The following is a 20,115-nucleotide window of genomic DNA, read 5'->3' as shown; positions in this document are numbered from 1 at the left end:
TCTTATTATACCGGTTCAAGGAACAGTTAAAACATATTTCCTGGTCTTTCCAAGTGTTAGCAATTGCATTATTCTGTTCTTCATGATCACTTTCTAATCTTGTTTCATGGAATGCTGTACAATTAGATATTTTTCTTTGCTAAACTTGAGCAGATATTTCATGCAAATAACTTCTTTAAAAATCAGCCAGTATATCAAGATATAAAGGACAGACACAGGTTATAAATTACTTGAGAAAAAATTTTAAATTACGTGTTTATTGCTTTTTCTGTTTTCTTAATGATTTTTTTTGTTAAGAAACAAACAATCTGAAAAACTCTGGGGGCCAATATGATAGAGTAGTAGGCCAATCCTCTGCCTTTAGTGCCAGCATTCCATGTGGGCGCTGGTTTATGTTCTGCTTGTTCTAGTTCCCATCCAGCTCCCTGCTAATGGCCTGGGAAAGCAGCAGAGGATGACCCAAAGCCTTGGCACACTGTCCCCACGTTGGAGACCTGCAAGAAGCTCCTGAATCCTGACTTCGGATTGGTTCAGCACCAGCCAATGTGACCTTTTGGGAGTGAACCAGGCATGGAGGATCTCTTCTGTGTTTCTTCCTCTAACTCTGCCTTTCTTTCTCTCTTTCCTTCCTTCCTTCCTTCCTTCCATCTTTCCTTCCTTCCTAGCCTTGGAAAACCCGGCAATTGTGAACTTTGGGATACTTTTCTGCTAGGGCAGACACAAAAAGGACCACTCTCAGATTTGAATCCATACTAGTATAAGATGCACACATTTTATTTATTAAGACCGTCATCCTATCATTGTCTTGGTGACAAAATATAGGATAATTGCGGATCCGGCATCCATGTTCCTATTTGTCATCAGCTAGGAAGAGCGGAGCAGCCGTGATTATTCTGGTAAAAAATGTTCCACAAGCAGCCAGTCACTCTGAAACAGTGGCTACCAGATGTGAAAAGGGAGCTTGCTGTGGGAGTACGTGTGAAGAAGAGGTTTGCCCTACCAGAGCACAGACGGTCAGGCCAAGTTGGTGAGGGTAGTGTGGAAGTGGGAGCAAGAACAGACAAGGGAATCAACATGGAAATGGGCCAGGCCCCTCAGAGACATATCCCAGCACAGGGGAACAGCGTGGTATATGATCCAGGAGGTCGCAGAAGGCAGGTGAATGGCTAGAAAATATTACTGGTCCTGAGGAAAACATGACTCACTGGTTAGAATAATGGAAACTCCTTACCCCATGTATAGAGCTGAGCTCAAGACAGATCAAGGGCTGAAACGTCAAAGGGCAAGGAAGTTCAAGAACACAGAGACCTATGAAGAGGCCCAACAAAGACGTTTTAAATTTGAAAGTACAAATTATAGGCCCCAAACTAATGATCTAGAGTATATCAAGTTAGATCCGTCATAACGACAGATAGCAGCCACATGGCAGGAGTGCTTCCTTTGTGTCTGACCCCGTGCTGGTCATGCTGTACCTGCTCGCCGGCCAGCTTACCCGGCAGGCCAGGCTGTGCCGTCTCCCCATCGTCAGAGCATGGAAAGAGGGTACAAAGAGGTTCAGAAACATGCCCCAAGACTGGGCTTGCAGGATGTATGATGTGTGCCTCTCCAAGAGCTTAACTGGAATAATAAAGCTTAACTTTGCTCTTGGGAGCAAAGCATACCGCCCAGTTTCCATGAGAGGAATCCCAGGCCAATAGAGATGTGGGTGACTGGGGCACTTACCACTTCTCATTCCTCATTAGCTTCCTATCTGCTGAGTTCAGAAAGGCCCTGAGACGTCACTTACTGTGAACCTGTGGCGTAGGCCCATGTTTAAATATAGAGGGTGCACACTCCTTATCCCCTTGGCACAGTTGACCCATGCTGTCCCAGGAACCATTTGGATAGTGATGCTGAGTGGACAGACGAAGGCTGCTGTGTCCTCACCCGAGGCCCATTGATACACACGTAGCCAGCCTCCCCTGAACACACAGCACTGGAAATGTCTCCCAGTCCATCACAGAGTCTAAAGCAGAATCTAATGATGCGATCATTAAGTTCAGTAATTGTATCCCCTGATTTTTTTTTTTTTTTTGTTATGCTCTTGGCTACAGAATTTCAGGGGCTCTTTTTGTCTTCCCTGATTGGGAAGATGGGCAGAGGTGCCTTTCAGAACCTTCTGGAAGCCAGGTTCTGGACATCTCAGGCTTGGACCAACTTGCTGTCTTCCTGCTCAGCCTTTTTCCTTCCGTGGTCTTTCTTTGGCAGGGGGGCAGAGATCTTGGGGTTGGGACTGTTCCTATTGGACTGTCCTAGAACTCAGGGGCACGGATGAGCCAGGGAACAGTGTCGCTGATCAGGCTAACAGGGAACAGAAGTGGATGGAGAGGGGAACCCCACGCACCCTGTAGGTAGCTGCTACTCAGCTCACCACATCAGTCAGCCCCAACAGAGCTAGACCTGAGGCGAGCTAGCCTTGGAAGCAGGGAGGTGCTTGAGCCTCTGCTATGGCACTGGTGATTTGTTGGCTTCTGTCAGTCATTCCCTCAAGCTGACCAAGGTGGCCCTGCACCCAGACAGCCACAAGCCACACCAGCATTTGTTGTCTTGTCTTTCTGTTGGTAGCCGATCTTACTGGAGCGAAATAAAGTCTCCTTGGGGTTTTGACTTACATTCAGCTGCTGGTCAGAGACGGTGAGCGTTTCTTCACATACCTATTGGCTGTTTTTGTTTTGCTTTAAGAAATGTGCCTGGGTCTACTGCCCGTGGTATGGGATGATTTAGGGTTTCGGCTGCCGTGTTGTTTGAGCTCCTTGCATATTGTGGTTAGTACTGGTTGTCAGATGGGTAGCTTACACACCCATGCTCCTGTTCCGTGCATCGATGCTGCGCTCCTTAGCTGTGCACAAGTTTTGTAGTTTGACGAAAGCTCACTGGCCTGTTGTTGTTTTCGGATTCCTGAGAGGACACTTTAGTTACTGCCCATCCTACTTCCTCCTGAACTCAAAAAGACAATGGAAGTGTCCACGTGGGCGGAGGTGCCACGCTGCCTTAGCACGAAGGTGGTCCCAGGTCCCACACTGACCAATAGAATGGATGAAGATTGGTAACAGTGCCTGCTGCTCTGTTGCTACACCGGCAGGACTTCTGAGAAACAAGTCATGGGAGCAAGAGTTACAGCAATGACGTGAGACTGGTTTTCAGTGAAGGAGGGTCTCTTTCAGTGAAGTCAACAGAGAGGGGTTATCGAGTCCTCTGGTTGGTAAAGGTCTCTCACAGGAAACAGTTCCTTGATTGCCGGTGGAGCAGAAGGATTCAGCGCAGAAGGTGAGCGGTTCAGAGGGGAGAGGCTGGGTACCGAGGGCGCACATCCCTGCCACCAGGGTCTCCCATGTAGAGACTGTTGTAAGATGACAAGAGAGCTCCACCCTCCCAAAGAGAATCACAAAACAAAATGTGCCTAAACCTGCCCTGGCCTCTTTTAACTGAATTGAAGTGCCATGTCTTTATTTAGTAGGAGTTAAGATTTTAATCTGACCTGGGAGCTGCTTAATAGCTACAGTCTTTTAAATGCTTTCCTGGTTGGTTGTGTTACACTTTGCTTGGTCTTGTTTATATTGCTTCATATCAGTGATTTTAAAAATCATGTAGCGTGTATTTGCTTGACTCACGAATCATGAGCTTATCTATGGAAGATAATAAACCATTTGGGTTATTCTGATTACATCCAGTTTTCAGGCTCAGAAACATAATATCTAGATCTGCTGCAGCAATTTGAAACAGCGTCTTTAGCAAACAGCTTTATGGCAGACATTGCTACCATTTTCCCACTGTGCTAGCTGTGCAAGGAGAAGGATAGGCTTTGGGGACGCAGGGGACCCCTGTGGCTTGCCATGCAGGCGCCACCATCACAGGTTCCTGTTTCACTGTCCCACTTATTTCGAGGATCCCTGATACATCTCCAGTTTCCCATCTGACCTGTGCCGCCCTATTTCTGGTGAAACCAACCAAGCAGGTGTGAAGACGGGGACGCACCTGGCTGCATTTCCCTCTACTGCGCCTGCGGACTTAGGGGAACCATGAACCAGGCGTTTGGGGCAGGGCTGCAGGAAGTATTAGCAAACTGATTTCAGGTTCACCGCCCTATGGTTTCTTTCTCCAACGTCACTATGATTTCCCCGTGTTCGCTTGCAAAGGAGATGCTGTTAGAGATGCTCCGACCCAGGTTTCCACTTGCTTTTTATTTTCTTGGTAGCACTTCATCTACAAATAACCCACAGCACAGAGGATGATAATTAATTCTGGAATGTGTGTGTCTGTTAGCCTTCCTACCGGGCCATTAGCATCTCAAAAAAGCAAGTAAATATTGCTGTTGTGGCTTGCTAATCTTTGCTGTCTATTATGAAAATGTTCAGTTCATTTCTTAGTCATGAAACAGTGTCTGGGTTTGCTTCTGCATGGGGCTGTCATTCTAGCAACTTCAGGGCTATGTGCTCATGCTCGGTATTGGCTACTTTCTAATATTTTTGTCCCATCTTGGAATCCCTAACTTAACAACATAAGATATGAATTTCTTTGCACATGAGTGTTTTTAAAATATTGCTTAGGAATTTATGGAAAACGTCAATAATCTGTGTTTCGTGCTGGATCACATGAACATTGCAATTCAGAATTTCACGTACTATTGCTGGGTAACAGCAACTTAAAGCAACCCGTTTCTCGCATTCATGGGTTCTGTGGTTTGGACTTCGGAGCAGGCCTGATCAGCATTGCTTGTGTCAGGCTCCCAAAGGCTCAGCTGGGGCTTCCTCACCACGTGCCTGCACAGATGCCTCTCACAGGAGCCCAAAGCCCATGGGGGGTGTTTGCCCACAGACAGGAGCTGCTGTGACTTCCATGGCCGTCCTCAGAAGTGACGGTATGTCATGCCCGCTGCTGTCCGTCAGTTCCAGGATGGCGGCACACCTGCCCAGGGTTCTAGAAAGGGAGACTGAGGTTCCACTCGTGCTGGGAGCATGGCAAGTACTGCAGCAGTGTGCCTGGGACCTGCAGCCCTGTCCAACCATGTCCCCGTTCTCAGGGACACCCACCTGTGAGGCAGGCTTCCGGCCAGGTTTTATAGTTTCCCTCTGCAGGTGGGCATCTGTGTGACTTGTTTTGCTGGTGTGGTGTCCCCATCTTCCTGAAAATTACCCACAGAGAGTTCTTGAAATTAACTGTTAGAATCAGGCATGTTAGGCACCAATGCTGTAGTGTAGTGAATGAAGCCTCTACCTGCAGCAGTCCAATTGGGCACCAGTTCCTGTCCCAGCTGCTCTACTTCAGATCTGGCCATCTGCTAATGGACTGAGGAAACAGCAGAAGACAGTCCCAGTGCTTGGGCCCCTGACACCCAAGTGGAAGACTCCAAAGAAGCTCCTGGCCCCTGGCTTTCTCCTAGCCCGGCTCTGGCCACTGCAGCCTTCTGAGGAGTAAGACAAAAGATGGAAGCTCACTGACTCATCCTTATTCTCTGTAACTCTCTTAAACAAATAAATCTTCAAAAAGACATAAGCAGCAGAGATTTAAATGCTTTTGTGCTATTATTTACCTAGCTGGCATCGGGAGGACGTGGCCACCTTAGTAAAGTGTATGCATTTGACCTCATTTATGACACCCTCTGCTTTCTAGTGTTTTCTCACCATGACTAATAAATAATCATCTCTTGGTTCATGTGACACTAGACAATCAGTGTGTTCACACCAATTTCTTCAGTTGAGGCGTCTTGCAAAGTGTGAGAATCTTAGCACCTGAGTACATCTTTTGAGTGATTTGAGATGTGGGCTGGCAGATGCTCTGTACGCTGTGGGAGCTGCTGAGCCGCTGGCAGGCTGGGTGGACCCTGTGGGTGACACTGAGGTGCTCCCTCCCTGTCCTGCACGTGGCTGCTTTCCCCGCACTCTCTGGTACGCTGCTGCTTCTCTGTGCTTGCGAAGACGCAGTGTCTACAGAGCCTGGTCTAATGGCCGCCTCCTGCTGCCTCCGTGTCTCAGCCCTCTGGGTCTCAGACATGTGAACGCTTTATGCTTTGTGGTCCGTACACTGCATCACGAGTGCTCGGCTGGAAGCTTCTCTGCTACCAGAACCCAATCTCCATCCCTCTCCATGCCCTACTTGTCTCCCCTCAGAGCAAAACACTCAGGCCTTTGAATGAAGGAATGGCTAAAAAACAACAGCGACAAAGACACACTGCCTTTGCACTGTGCTGAGCCAGCAAATGCTACTTGCTGGTGTGGAGAAGGCAGGCTTTGGAAGCTCCTCTCGAGTTTGAGCGATGTCTCGGCAGACAGACATCCTCCCTGCTCTCCCAAAGTCATCCCAGGTGTGGGGAAAGAAACCACTGGGAGGTGTCATCCTAGGCTCTGCCTCCTCAGCAGCACGCACTGGGCCCTGGGGACCACTCTGCTTTTTGGTTTGGGGCAGGTAGAGATGAAGAGGAGTTGTGACAGAGGCGAGACCTATGTGGGAGGTTGTTCAGGCCTTTCCTATGCAGGCTGCCACCCTTTGCTTCAAGCTTTAAGTTCTCAGAGGAAGCGAATGGGCATCTGTTGCCAGTGGTGGCTAAATCTGCAGGGATGGGGTTGGGTGCCTGTTTCTCAGAGGGACAACATGGGTGGGGGGTGCCAATTATAGGTTGCATCTGCTGCTTTCCCACGTGGGAGGGTGGGGGTGCCTCAAGAACTGCTGCATGGCTACCAGAAACTTCGGTGGCAGCATCTCTTTCCCAAACTTTCCGAACCAGGCCTGCTGCCTTCGTCCCTGCATCTCCTGAAGGACGCAGAGTGGATCAGGGGCCTTACACAGTACCAGATCCTACCACAGCAAACACAGTCTGCACCCTGCCTTTCTGAAATGCCTCAGAGGATCCAACAAACCCAGTGGCCCTAGCTGTGGTCTGTTCTCCTGTTGTCTAGCATAAGTCTGAGAAAAGGGCACTTCCACTGCCAAGAGGACTTGTTCTAGAAGCGTCTTCTCTTCTTTGCAAAGCAAGCCTACTTATAACATCAAGATGCCTGTGTAACTCTTATACTCAAAAGCTTTTCTTTCCCCATCCCAGTAACTGATTTTAAACACAGTGTGAGGCTGCCTGAGTGGTTCTCAAAGGGAGTGGTCACCGAACTGGCACAATACTAATGTTTTCTTTTGCTTTATCCAAGTTGCAGGCAATTTTAGACCAAGCTTGAATCATTGTTTGATCAGATGCTGATATGATGGAAGTAGCTTACCTACTAAAAGGGAACTGCTTCATGAAGTCTTGTGTATTTAAAGAACAGAGACAAAAATGTTGCTTTTTTTTTTTAAAGAGTCTCAAACTTAAAGTGTTGGAGGTATTTCTAGCCTTCTACGTTTGCCTAAGTAAGATTGTCTAAGGATGGTTCCTTGAGGTTGCCTCCATGGAGAAGGTCTGTTTCAGCCATTTGGAAATGTGTGTTTCCATGGTTGTTGCTGTAGGTGCAGATGGGGCGAGGGGGTCAGGCAAGCTCTGGCTTTGAAGGGCGTGGACGCCCAGGCAGAAGGCTGAGCTCTGTCCCCTTCACACGGGCCACTTCCCACCAGCCTCTGCTCTCCCAGGTCTCTGCCTTCTTGTCCATGGGCTGAGGATAGCAGTCAACCTCCACGGTTGGTTTCTGGGAAGACTGAATGAGTCGTGGTTGTGAAGCAGGCTGCGTTGTTGACTGATGGCCTCAGTAGCAGCTATTGCTACTGGTTTCTGGTCCCTTAGCAAATCAGAATGGTGGCCCTGGGTGCTGGGTTGGCTTTGCTCTAGATCTGACAAGATCCATGGCATCCCAGGGGCGGGCAACACCAGGCCTGTTCTCTCACACATTCCACACACATTGTGGAGGTGATGGGCATTGGAAATTGGGTCTCCCATGTCTGGAACAATTCTTGCTCTTCGAGTCACGTGATTGTGTCTTCCACAGTCCTCAGGGTGAAGTCCTAGTCTTGAGGTCCATTTAGACTTCCCTGGAGCTCTCCACCCTGTAGCCTTGCCAAAACATCTCCTAAGATTAAGCATTTCTCCAATCTCTTTTCCCGATTCCGGTTCATTGGAAATGTGATGGAAAGAAGCCTATCATCAAATCCCACTGACTCTTTCTCTCAAATGTAAGCCCTCAAAAGTGCAAAAAGTAAAAATGGGTGCAAGCCATGCAAAGAGGATGGGGCCTATTTAGCAAAGCTTGGGAAGTGGGAGTAGTTTGTCTGAATCAAGTCGTGGTCCAGCCTCGTGGTGATTTGTCCATTTATTCCGTCAGTAGTTTCTGCTTTCGTTGGTGGTTTACTCCATGTTACAATTCTCTTCTAAAACATTTCACTGTATGTTTGCTTGTCTTCTGCTAAAATAGCCATCGTTTTGGCAGTGTGAGTGGCCCAGCGTTTGCCTCTAACACTCCCCTCATATCTACAGTCTCCGAAAATAGGCCAGGAAATCATCAGTCCTTATTGCTCCCTGATTTCATGGCTGAACAAAGGCTCAGAAGCTTCTAGAATGATGTGTTCAAGTTTAAAAAAAAAGTGGCAGTAGGGTGGGAGTGTTCGAATAGTGACAGTCGTTAAAATGAGATAGTAGCAAAACCCTGACATCTGGAGGGAGGTTTTCTGCTGGAGTAGGCAATGCCCACAAGGGGCTGATGTTGGTGTTTCATCAACGTGGCCAGCCTTGCCCTGCGGTTGTGTTCATGATATAACACGTGGCTCTGGCAAGCTTTGAAAAGTGTGTGTGTTACTGCGTGTTCCAAGGGGATTGTGAAAGTCTGGCCACTGTGGTTTCCAAGTGGAGAAAATGTGACCAATGGCTCCTGGTCTCCAGCTGAGCATGTCAGTAATTCACACGGCAAGTCCCGGATACCTTGAGCCTCGGCCCTCGGAGCCATCACTGAGGTTCTGCACGCTAAGTGGCTGCCAAGTTCTGACTCAGCTTCCTGCCCACAGCAGGGATCGGTATACTCACTGGTGGGGTTTTTCAAGAGGGGCTTTCATCAGTTTCACTCTATACTGCCCTGTAGTCTCTCAGCTGGGACCTCCTTCCAGTGGGTGACAAGGGGTCTTAGAACTAGAGCTGCCGAATGTCACGCTGTCTGTATTGCAGGAAGACTTCTGGTGGCAAAAAAAGCCTCAGATGCTGTTTCCAAAATGCCAACTACATGTGATGGAGCCGCGTCATGCATCCGCCAAGAGCTTGAGTCTCTTTCATTTGATAGGTTCATTTTCCCCAACCGAAGAAGAACCGTAAAAGGCAGTTAAACCTTGTACTGGTTCTTGCTTATTTTAAATTGTAACATTGTTTCTTAAGATAAACTACTAAGTGTTTTGTTTTGCCCCTTTGGGTTTAGAGTTTCCAAATGCTCCCTCGTTTCTCTGGCCATTGTGTGGGGTTGCAGACACAAAACAGTCCCTGCACAGCAGTGCGGGCAGAGCCAGAGTGCGGGGACCTGGGTCCAGGACCCAGCTGTCATCTGCTCTGATTTACAGGCTGGTCCACACACCGCATAAATCCTGTCTAAAGGGAAGGTGCTGAGTAGCCCTCCGTTTGCATTTTTCTTATCAGTTAGTAGAGTTCTTTGTTTACCTGGATCACCATGTGGGCAGTTTTTGGAACTCTGTCCTAGGAAGGAACACAAGCATTATAGGAAGAAGCTCGTGTGGGTGTAACGAGATTCAGGTTAATCCAGGCAGAACTCAGGTCATATCCTCTGTTAGAAACAGTTGTAAAGCAAACAAAAGGGTCTCTACAGTATGAACTCCATGTGTTTATTTAGGAGGTCTGGGTGAGTGTTTTATTAATTATTCTGCCTGTTGTCAAATCATGATGTATAATTTTTTCTTTTTATGTTTTTAAAAATTGCAGGAAAAATCTAAAAGGACCGGAATAATTCCACTAAGAAGACAATGTAGTGTTTGCACCTAGTGCATTCATTTGGCCTGCTTCAACTTGACTGTTTTTCAAAATTCTTACAGATTTAGTCTCTCACTTAACTTCTGTGTTTCTGTTGTAGTAATTGGGCTGGTAGGAAGGGAAGCCACATTACCGCTGTTGGGGGGAGGTTCTTACTGCAGGAAAACTGGGGAGGTGGGCTGCAGTGGGTGTCCTGGAGCTGAGGACCACTGAGACCAAATACCTCGAAGAGAAGCAATGAAGTTATGTTGGAATAGGAAGCAGAGAAGCTTCCAGCAAAGGGGGGGGGGGGCTGATGAGAGCCTCCAGCCGCAGCGAGCTAGGGGGATGTGTGTGTTGGTAAAGGACTGCAGTGGCTGTACCTGAGCTGTTGGAAAGCAGTGGCCACTTTTAAAGGAGTACTTTCCAACTTGTCAAAACCTGACTTTTGGAAGCATCCACCATCACAGCTGAACTTTCTGCCCTGGTTTTGCTTAGTGTGGCTGTGCCGGCCAGCAGCTGTGGGATGGAGTCGGTCTGGCCTGCTTCTGGCCCAGGCTCCCTCACTGTGACCTGGTCTCTGAAACCTGGGCTTGTGCCTTGAGTCTGATGTGTTACTCAACTCCAGCCTCGGGGGCCATGCCCAGTGTACTACTGCTAGGGAATCCTGGCATGGCTGGTGGGAGCGGTCACGAGGGATCTACCCAGCCCTCAGCTGCAGCCTCAGGCCTTGACCTCTGCTCTCTGCGCTGGCCTCTTTCCCAGGAGGCTGAGGTCGAGGTCGGGTGCTGGTGTGTGTGGTCGGTTGGTCTGGGCTGTTTTCCCTATGACTTTCTGCGAGTGAGGTTCTTTCAGGGTTGTCTCTTCAGGAGTCCTTTGCCCTTTATTCTAATCATTCCATCTCTTCATAGCTGGGATTCCCTGGGACACAGATACAGGCAGAGCTAGGGGAGAGTTTGGAGGGGAGAGTTGGGGGGAATACAGAAGACACACATGGTTCCCCGGAGTTGCGCTGGTTTGGAGCACGAGGTGAGGGAAGGACACTGCCCAGCCACGTTGAGCTGCCAGGCTCTGGAGTCAAGGCCCCTGTGCTCCAGGAGGGGCAGAGGCCGGCAAGAGCTCCCAGGCACTTTACCCCGAAAGCGTTTGTTGCCTTTTGCCTTGGAGTGCCTCGTGGGACTGAATCTGTACAGAGGATGGACAGCGAGCTGTTCATCTGTCATGGTCTGCCAGCGCCTTCCTGCCTCCAGTCTACAGGCAAATGGCACACACCTGGCTGCCTCTTGTGTCCATCAGGGTTGCCAGATCCCTGCCCCATTCATGGGGTGAATCCAGTCCAGCGGTGGGCACCTCCAGCTAATGGTTTAGTGGAGACTGGGCAGCTGCCAGGGGCAGGTGCAGCCAGAACAACCTCTAAATTGGCTGTGTATGAGATTCACAGCTGCTGTGATATTCGGTTACCGCGCATAATTCTAACGCGAAGCAGTGGGGAAAAAGCCGCTCTTTTACATACTCCGCTGTTCGTGGTCATCGCTGCTGTTTTTACTGAGTGTGAGGTCGTGTATTTACGCTGGTCTGTGTGTGACTTCGGGCTCAGCACTTGACCCTATGTTCACTCAGCAGCATCCTGAGCCCAGTTTTTTGTCCCTCCTTCCATGAGGGATGAAACAGGCAGTTAGGGAGACTGAGAGAGGGCTGGTGCCGAGCCTGACGCCTCGTCCTGGAAGTTCGCACGGCAGAGGAAGCTCTGGCGACATTCCCAGTTATTTAGAGAAACTAGACACGTTGTGAGATGAGGAACCACGTGCTTCTGTTGCCAAGGGGCGAGAGGGCCTCTACAGAGAGGCCTCAGAGAGTCAATGGTGAGGTGTTATTCTGCCAGGTGGAGTGTACTCAGCACTTCCCTTTCCCAGCAGGAGGCAGGAAGACAAAGCATCTGTCTGTCCCGTTTCTGAGCTTGTTTGCTGAGCCAGCCACCCATGCTTGGAGAGCAACTTTCTACATTCGTCCCACAGGGTGCCCTGTCCTGGGCACTCGGGGAGGATTCAAGGGATTTACTCTGTCTGCTCTGGGGCTGTCTCCACGCAACCTTCTAGACTCTTCCTCTGCCGTCCTGAGCGTCACCATTCCCTCTCCTGGAGAATTTTTCACCCCTCCCGTTTCCTTTCCCATCCCTGGCCCCACATGCCCTTCCCCAGCAAAGGTGGGGTGGGGTAAGTAGCTCCCCATCTTCCAGCTTGAGCTTTGCAAACCTCAGGGCCATAGCAGAACCAGTTTGGTGGCCTTGGGCCTGTGCCCTGCCTCTCCTCAATTCCCTCTTTTCTGTTTTACTTCTGCCTCAGTTGAACTCACTTTTGCAGGACCTGATCACCACCTCCATCTCCGTCACAGACCGGCCGCTCCACCCCACTGCTGCCAGTGAAGCCCTCCTCCACTCAGGCTCAGCTCCACACGGTTTAGATCTCGATTGTTCCACATGTGCTTGCCAGAAACTGGCATCAGCTCCCAGAGCTCCTTCTGGAGGCAGAAGCGAGATGGCACCCATCACTGGGATTTCACCCAGCCTCAACTGTCATGGTGCCAGGCACCTCGTGTTTATCCTACCTATAGACACACAATGGGTGGCTTTGTACCTGCAGCTTACCTGTGGTCCATACCTACAAGGGATGTGTAAGCTTCTTGATGTTAAGTGGATTTGGCAAATGAGGCTACCAGATCATATGAAAGATAGTTCACTAAAACTGGAATTAATAGTAACATCCACGAAAAGTCAATACAATCATTTTCTTAATTATTATTGTAGTTTTTGATCCTGTTGAGATTGTGTTATGGTGCCTTATTGATTTAAAATGGAAGCTGCCCCATGGAGACTGGCCTGCCATTGTTCTGGCCAGTGACAAATGTAGCCAGGGCCACAGCACACAGCACACCTGTAGTCATACCTAACATGGCAGTGACGTTTTTTATTGTGGTTGAAAAGGTTCCCGGCTCCTGACTTCAAGCTAAACTCTGATAAGGAATAGTCTCATTTACAACTTCTACTCCCAGTGTGCTCTCACCTGCTACAACAGAACACCAGATGCTGGGACTTATCAAGAGGCCTATTTCCATCACAGTTTGGGGGGTTGAATATCCAAAACCAGGTGGCCCAATCTCTCTGGTCTCCTGGTGGATGGCATTGTGATGGCAGGAGCAGGTGTGGAGAGATGGTGGGATGGGACAGGAAGCCCAAGCAGTGTGGCAGCCAGGCTCACTGTCTGTGACAACTCACTCCCATGGGCCCTGAACTAACGATCGGTGAGGAACACATGGATTTCTTACACACGTGTACCACCAAAGCCCAACTGCCTCCCACTGGGCCCCACCACCTCAGTGTCATCACCCTGGGGACCAGTCTTCCAACGCAGCAGCTTTGGCACAAATGCCATGGAAACTAACAAGCAGCTTCTTGGAAAAATGAAACAGGGTGCCTAGAAGCTCCAGGCAGACCTCAGAGATGTTCTTGCTCCCTGTGTGATCAAACGTGATGAGGTCCTCGCATCTTCAGATTGCTCCTGCAAGAGCTGGTTAATGACAGACTGACTGACACACGGCAGGCCAGGGTTCATTCCCTGTGGCGTCAGGAGCAAGCCGACACCCAACCTGCGGAGTTTCCAAGTCATTGACACACTTGCATGACTTGAGCCTTACTTCCCGTCGCTGACCTTTGTGTGATGGTGATATACTTTCGCTCTAGTTTTAAGGATGATTTAGAAACCGTATTTTTAAAAGTAAAGCACTCCTCAAATGCCCACAGCAGCTGGCGATGAGCAGAGCCAATGCTGGTGACTGGGAACACAGCCTCAGTTTCTGCCATGGGTGGTGGGCACCCAACTACTTGGGCCATCCCTGTTGCCTCCAGGGTCTGCATCACCAGGGAGTGGAGGAGATAGGAGCTCGAGCTGGGTTTCAAAGTCAAGTGTGCCAGTATGGAGCTTGGGAGTTTCAACTGGCATCTTAGCTGCCAGGCGAAGTACCCACCCTAGAAACTGCAACCTTCACTTTTATGAGTATCTAATAATAACGTGCCTAGTATTTTGCCACAGAACGTCTGTTTGGATTTTAACAACCTGGAGAAGCTGAGAACCACCCTGAGTTGGAAACGCTTCTAGAAGATCTAATTTGGCTCAGCATTGTTCGTGCTCTCTGCAGAATGAAGCAATGCAGTCCTTTTGGCATCGGATGAGCAATTATTTGAGTCTTTTATCAGACTGACTTTCTGCTCATGCCAAGGGGAGTGATGCTCTTTGTATAAAAGTGACTTTGAAGATTAATAAATAACAGAATGAGAACACGTGGATTTATGAGTTTAACAGTTTTATGTTTTGCATGTGTATACTTCAAAAAAACACTTGGGAATGTCTAACTTCTGCATAGATTCTGTCCTGAGAAGATGTGAGCTTTCTTTGATTTAGGCCAGTGAACTTTCAGTGACCCACAAGGACCTCCTATCAACAATAGGTGGATCGGAGGTCCCTCTAGATGCTGTGACAAGCGTCCAGGCCTCTGTGTTTGCCCATGAGTATCACAGATGTAGTGTTAGTTGACTGCTCTTTCACACAGCAGACAGCCACAGGCCCCGACTGTGTGAGCGACAGTCCATGGCACAATGACAGTCTTGAGTACTTGCGTTTTCAGTGTTCCTTGTACTGGAAACTGTGTGTGTGTGTGTGTGTGTGTGTGTGTGTGTGTGTGTAGACAGATCACTTGCTTTTTTGGCACTTCTGTACGCTGGCAGGATCGCAGTCCTGCATATAGAAACCAGGCTAGGTATTTAAGCAGAAAGGCATGTAAAAAAGGGATCTGAGTTTGAGCTGTTTCAGAAGCGCTAGGGAAAAGGCAAGGAAGAAACCAGGAAGGGCAGTTTTGCTGGTCAGCCTCTGTCCTACTGAGCAGCCATAACAAAGCCTGCTGCACCTGGTGGGGGTCCTGCCCCCTGCCTCCACACAGCTGAACAGTGGGTACCAGCCTGGCTAACCCTGGTCGCCACTGACAACCCCTGCCGCTGCTGGGATTAGAGCTGGAGCTGCTGCCAAGGCAGAGAAGGATCCTAACTACCTGCCTTCTACATTCTGATCCTGCACTACCTGCTGGCAAAGGGTTCTGGGAAATGTATTTTCCTCACTGCTGGCCGGAGGGTATAGAAACCCGAGCAGGGCAGACATCAGGCCTGGGTGTGACCATGATGGAGCTTTAGAAAGTCAGCCATCACAGTGCATTAGCCATGTGGACGTTTATTCTTATTTATCTTTAACTTGATATCCAGTATTTTTAAAAGTCGGACTATTCTTTTGTGGGAGATGACAATGCTTATTCACTTGATATTAAAGAATTTGGTGGGGAGGGAGCATTTTATTGATTCCATTCAAAGGCAGCTGACCAAATTCCTTCAAAGGGTCTGCCATGGTCCGTGAATCCCTCGTGGCCCAGCCAGCTGGGAGAAGGAGAGTTGGCTGGAGTGAATCGGCCTGTGTGGGTTTGTCTGTTTGATGCTGGCAGATGCACCTCTCCAGCAGCGCTCGTGTTTTCTCAGCTGGTGACTTGGTGTGTTTGCTTCCTGCGATTCCATCCTACATCACACTAGTCACATTCTTTCCTGGTTTGATCCCAGTGGGAAATTATTGCAGGTTCACTTAGGATAAAATTGTCATGCCTTGAGAAACAAAAACAGGAGATGAAGGCCCAGCGATCAGGACTATGACAACATAAATGTTGTCTACTTACTTTCCAAACCTGAACTCATCTTCCCCCTAGTTTGTCAGGGCCGGTTTCTATCGCTCTGAACTTTTCTCCCGGCTCAGGGAGGTGGAGGTGATTGTCTACAGAACTGAGAAATTGGTTTGGTAAATAAGTGTGGCAGTTTGCTTCTGGATACATATTGAAGAACCCACCGAACAACTGCTGTTTCCGCAACAGGAAGTCCCTCTGCTTGCCGCCGTCTGACGCGGTGGTCTTCCAGCTGGAGCAGCACATGCTTGGAAGGTCTGCGAAGACACACCAGTGCTGGAGGGATGCTTCTTAGAGAAGCGGTTAGCAGAGTCCTACGTTCGTCCTCATCCCAAGAGCCACCCTCTAATGAGGACAGAGAGCCCTTTCCAAACCTGTCCTGCTGCGAATGTGTAAAATGAGGAACTCCTTGTTGCATTGATTACAGGTTTTAAAACCAAACCATGGGAAAATTTGAACTATTGGCTTTGGTTTTTAAAAAATGACAAAAAAAGAAATTGGTTAATAATTCAATGACTTGTGTTAAGTACGGTGGTTTCCATTTCTTCTCTCATGCCAAGATCTTTCAGGCCTTCGCCAGTGTGTTGGTAATAGGAAAATAAATACATTGTGATGATAGATCTTGGTCAAGTTCAGCACTCGGAGAAGAGCCCCAGGAATGGAGCAGCATTACTGTGACAACACTCTGTCCATGTCCATTCCTTTACTGATACGATGTTTCTTGGACTGCAAATTTGAAACCATTAAAAACAGGCATAGCATGAACATTTAGTCCTAATTGGCTCTAACAGTAAATAAATTTATGAAGAGATTACACAATCTCAGTGGGAACACCAGCTTCATTTCTGGAAATGCATTGCCAACAACATTTTTATTCCTGAGAAACTGCTATTCCTCATGATTTGTTATGTAGTTTTTGATGCAGCCTAAAAGTAATAATGATTATAAATCAATCAGAAAATTTATCTAACAGTTATAGACTGTTGTCCCAGCAAATATCTGAAACGTACATGTCATCTTATACACATAACGTATAGTACAGAGAAGCAAGGTGAAATAACCAATTGAAAACATTTTCTACTTGAAGTATATCACACTAAGATGAAAGTAGGTGGGAATGAGAATAACAAAGAGTAAAAGATTGGTATCGAGTCATGCAGGCAGAGGATGGAATGTGCCCTGTGACTGTGACATGACCCACCCAATGATGTAATATTAACAGATATTTGCAGTGTACCATAAATTACATCCTTTATACTTACTTAAAGTGACAAAGAAAACATTACATCTGAGTGTAAAATGTCTGTTACATAGCTTCAAAATTCAGTGAAACAGTGTTTGAGCAAAACATGTAAACATCCTTGATCAGTATGATGTTTGAGGTACACATCCCACACCTCCATGTGTGTTTTCTTCTTTTTCCCAGTTTGACCTGGTGTGTGACAATGCGTGGATGCTGGATCTCACCCAAGCCATCCTCAACCTTGGCTTTCTGGCTGGAGCATTCACCTTAGGCTACGCAGCAGACAGGTGGGTATGGAAATGGCAACCCTCTTATGCCACTCCAATACTACGCGTGCATGCACAGAGAGAATATTTCATGTCAGCTAGGAGAAAAGTATGCGTGTTAAATTCAGAAAAATAATTCATAACATTTGCACTTACTTGATCTCACCTTAGTACTCCTTGAGCTGTATGAAGAAGCTGAGTTGTTCGCAGTGGATCTGGAAGGACTTGAGTGGGCACGCAGACTCATGAAGCAGTGACAGGGCTGTTGTTGGACAGATGGGATTTGCTGGATGATGTGCACCAAGCCCAGGTGATCCTGTGATAACTCACTGGCGGTGGGTTGACGACTTTAGTTGCTAAACCCAGCCCACAGCACATTTTTCCCACTTTATTCAGTTCTACAGCTTTATGATGCTGTAAAAATGGGTTTTTCCAAAAACCAAAGAATTTTACCTCTTTTATATTCATAAATGTAACCAGCCAGTGGCGAAGCACGGTAGTGTGTAAGTTTAAGACCGTTGGGCTTTCTACTTGAGTACCTTGCTTCTGATTCCATTGCTGGTTATTGACTTCCTGTTTAATTCAGTTCCTTTGTCCCAGTTCTAATCATGAAAATATTTTATTAGGTTTTGTTTATTCTGCATTTTCCACCCTCACAATCAGGAGAACCAGCTGCATAGTAAAGGAACTAAGGCTGGGAGGACTTCCTCCTCCTCCTAGTCCTCGGCAGGCACCACAGATGCCTCTGCAGTGACCGAGTCAGCCCTGGGCCGAGGGCCAAGTGGGGGTCGTTCAGTCTGGTGCTGAGGCTATTTCTCAGCTGCTTCTCGCCTCCATCTGTAATTGACATCCTGGAAGGAAGGGTAGAAGACAACGGAGCAAGCCATGCTTCTAGGGGATGGGACCGGAAGGGGAGAGCGCAAATTTCACATCCCACGTTTGGACTTCTGCATGTAAGGAGCCTGAAAGACACCACTCAGTCCTCAGGACAAGCCGAGAGCTGAACACGGAGAAAAGCCACCACTCTCCTCACCTGAGATCTGTCAGAGAAGTGGCCTCACAGGGCAACCTGCTGTCCCTGTGATTGAGAGGAAGACAGCTCAATGCGAGAGACACAGATGCTGCCATGGGTCCTGGTGCTGGGGCAGGAAAGCCGCAACTGCCACTGATGGGTTGCTGGGGCCTCCGTGACCAAGCCCGAGACATGACCCTGGGAGAGGAGCCACGTTGCTGTGATTTTTAAAAAAATATTTATTTGAAAATTTTGGGGGGTAGAAAGGAAGGCAAAGTTGCATAGAGGAAGGAGAGAGAGAGATCTTTCATTTGATTCACTCCCTAAATGGCCTCAATGACCACAGCTGGCCCAATCTGAAGCCAGGAACCAGGAGCTTCTTCCAGATCTCCCAGATGGGCCATCTGCCACTGCTTCCCCAGGTACGGTAACAGGGAGCTGCATTGAGAGTGGAGCAGCCGGGACTCTATATGGTGCCCATATGGGATGCCGACACTGCACTGGCCCCAGAATTTTTGTTTAAACCTTCAGGAGCTCTATCAGGTATCCATAGAGCATATCAAGAAAAATCCCCTCATGCTTCCATCCAGAGGAGGAGGTGGGAGGGGAAGGAGCTGTGTTCTTTGTACTTCACGAGGCCTGGCCTCAGGAGAAACCCTTCAAAAGCCAGAGCCTGACTTGGCATCTACATGGACCTCCAGCTCCTGTCAGGGCAGACTCCCCTGCGGGACAGAAGACCAAGAAGCCCTGGCGTGTTCACATTGCGGAGGGCCAGGCTTCTGGGAGGGCAGAGCCTCAATCACTGGACCCTGGAGTGCTTCCCCTGACCACAGGTCACTCCGTCTCCCTGAAGGCCCCTTCCCAAGGTTCCTCTTATGAAGAGTGTCCTGTCTGCCTGCCTGCATGAGGTAAAGGTGATTAGGCCTACTGACAGGCAGAAGCACCGTTTGAAGAGAGATAGCAAACATCAGTCCCAGACTCAAGCATGGAGATGGTGTTGGAATTACCGAGTTGGAAATCTGAGATGACTGTGGTTGGCTGGTTAAGAGCCCCCAGGGACAGACAGTTGGGCAAAATAAGCAGAAATCGCAGAAATGAGGAAATCCTAAGAAGGAGCAGGAACCCAAAGGACATGCTAGAATAATAAAAAAAATACAATAGAAATGAAGAATGTGGTTAATGGGTTCCCTGGGAGGCTGGACGTGAATGGGGAAAGCGTCTCTGGGCTTGACATCTCAGAAGAAGCGTTCAAGCCCAGAAAGCAAAAGAAGACTGACATTAAAAAAAAAAAGGTAGAAGAATGTCCAGTGATGGCAGTGGGGCCACCAAAGGTGTGTGTCGGAGTATAATGGAGCTCCAACCGCGGATGGAAACCATGACTGAGAATCCCCACAAATCACGCCAGACACCAAAACCCAGAGAATACCAAGCAAGGCAAATGCCAAAATAAATAAATAAATAAATAAATAAATAAATAAATAAATAAAAGTGTACCTAGGCAAACTACAGAAGGTCAAAGATTTAAAACCTTTAAAGAAGGCAGGGAAGAAAAATTAACCCACAGTGATAGAGCAACGATAAAAAATACACCGGACTTTGCCTCAGAAACTGTTCAAGTCAGAAAAGATGGGTGTGAAATAGTTAAAATTCAGATGGTTGGGGAGGAATCCTTGCAAGAATGTTCACTCTCAAATTATCTTTCGAAAGTGTAATATTCTCCTAGACAAACAAAATGGAGAGACTTTGCTCCCGGTAGACCTGCCTTGTAGGCCAAGTGGAAAGACCTGCTTCGGAAGATGGAGGGTGGTGAAGGCCAGGGCAGAGCAGCGGGGGGAGAATACGTGGAGCTAAAATAAACAGCGTTTTGTTTTTCTCACTCCTAAATGACCTAGTAGGTGACTGTTTCCTTCAGACAATCATAGCAAGGGTGTAT

General features: G+C 48.2%; 1 protein-coding gene across 1 annotated transcript in view; it reads left to right on the top strand.

Moving 5' to 3' along the window:
* Positions 1–20,115, top strand: part of SLC22A3 (solute carrier family 22 member 3) — a 77,142-nt gene that overhangs the window by 16,023 nt on the left and 41,004 nt on the right. The window contains exon 2 of the mRNA XM_058660234.1: positions 17,088–17,191. Coding sequence (XP_058516217.1) covers positions 17,088–17,191 — 104 coding nt within the window. The remainder of the gene's footprint in view (positions 1–17,087; positions 17,192–20,115) is intronic.

This window comes from Ochotona princeps, chromosome 1, assembly GCF_030435755.1.
Source record: "Ochotona princeps isolate mOchPri1 chromosome 1, mOchPri1.hap1, whole genome shotgun sequence".
NCBI classification, from domain to species: domain Eukaryota; kingdom Metazoa; phylum Chordata; class Mammalia; order Lagomorpha; family Ochotonidae; genus Ochotona; species Ochotona princeps.
The sequence above is the reverse complement of the archived record's forward strand: the minus strand, read 5'-3'. Positions and strand labels throughout refer to the sequence as shown.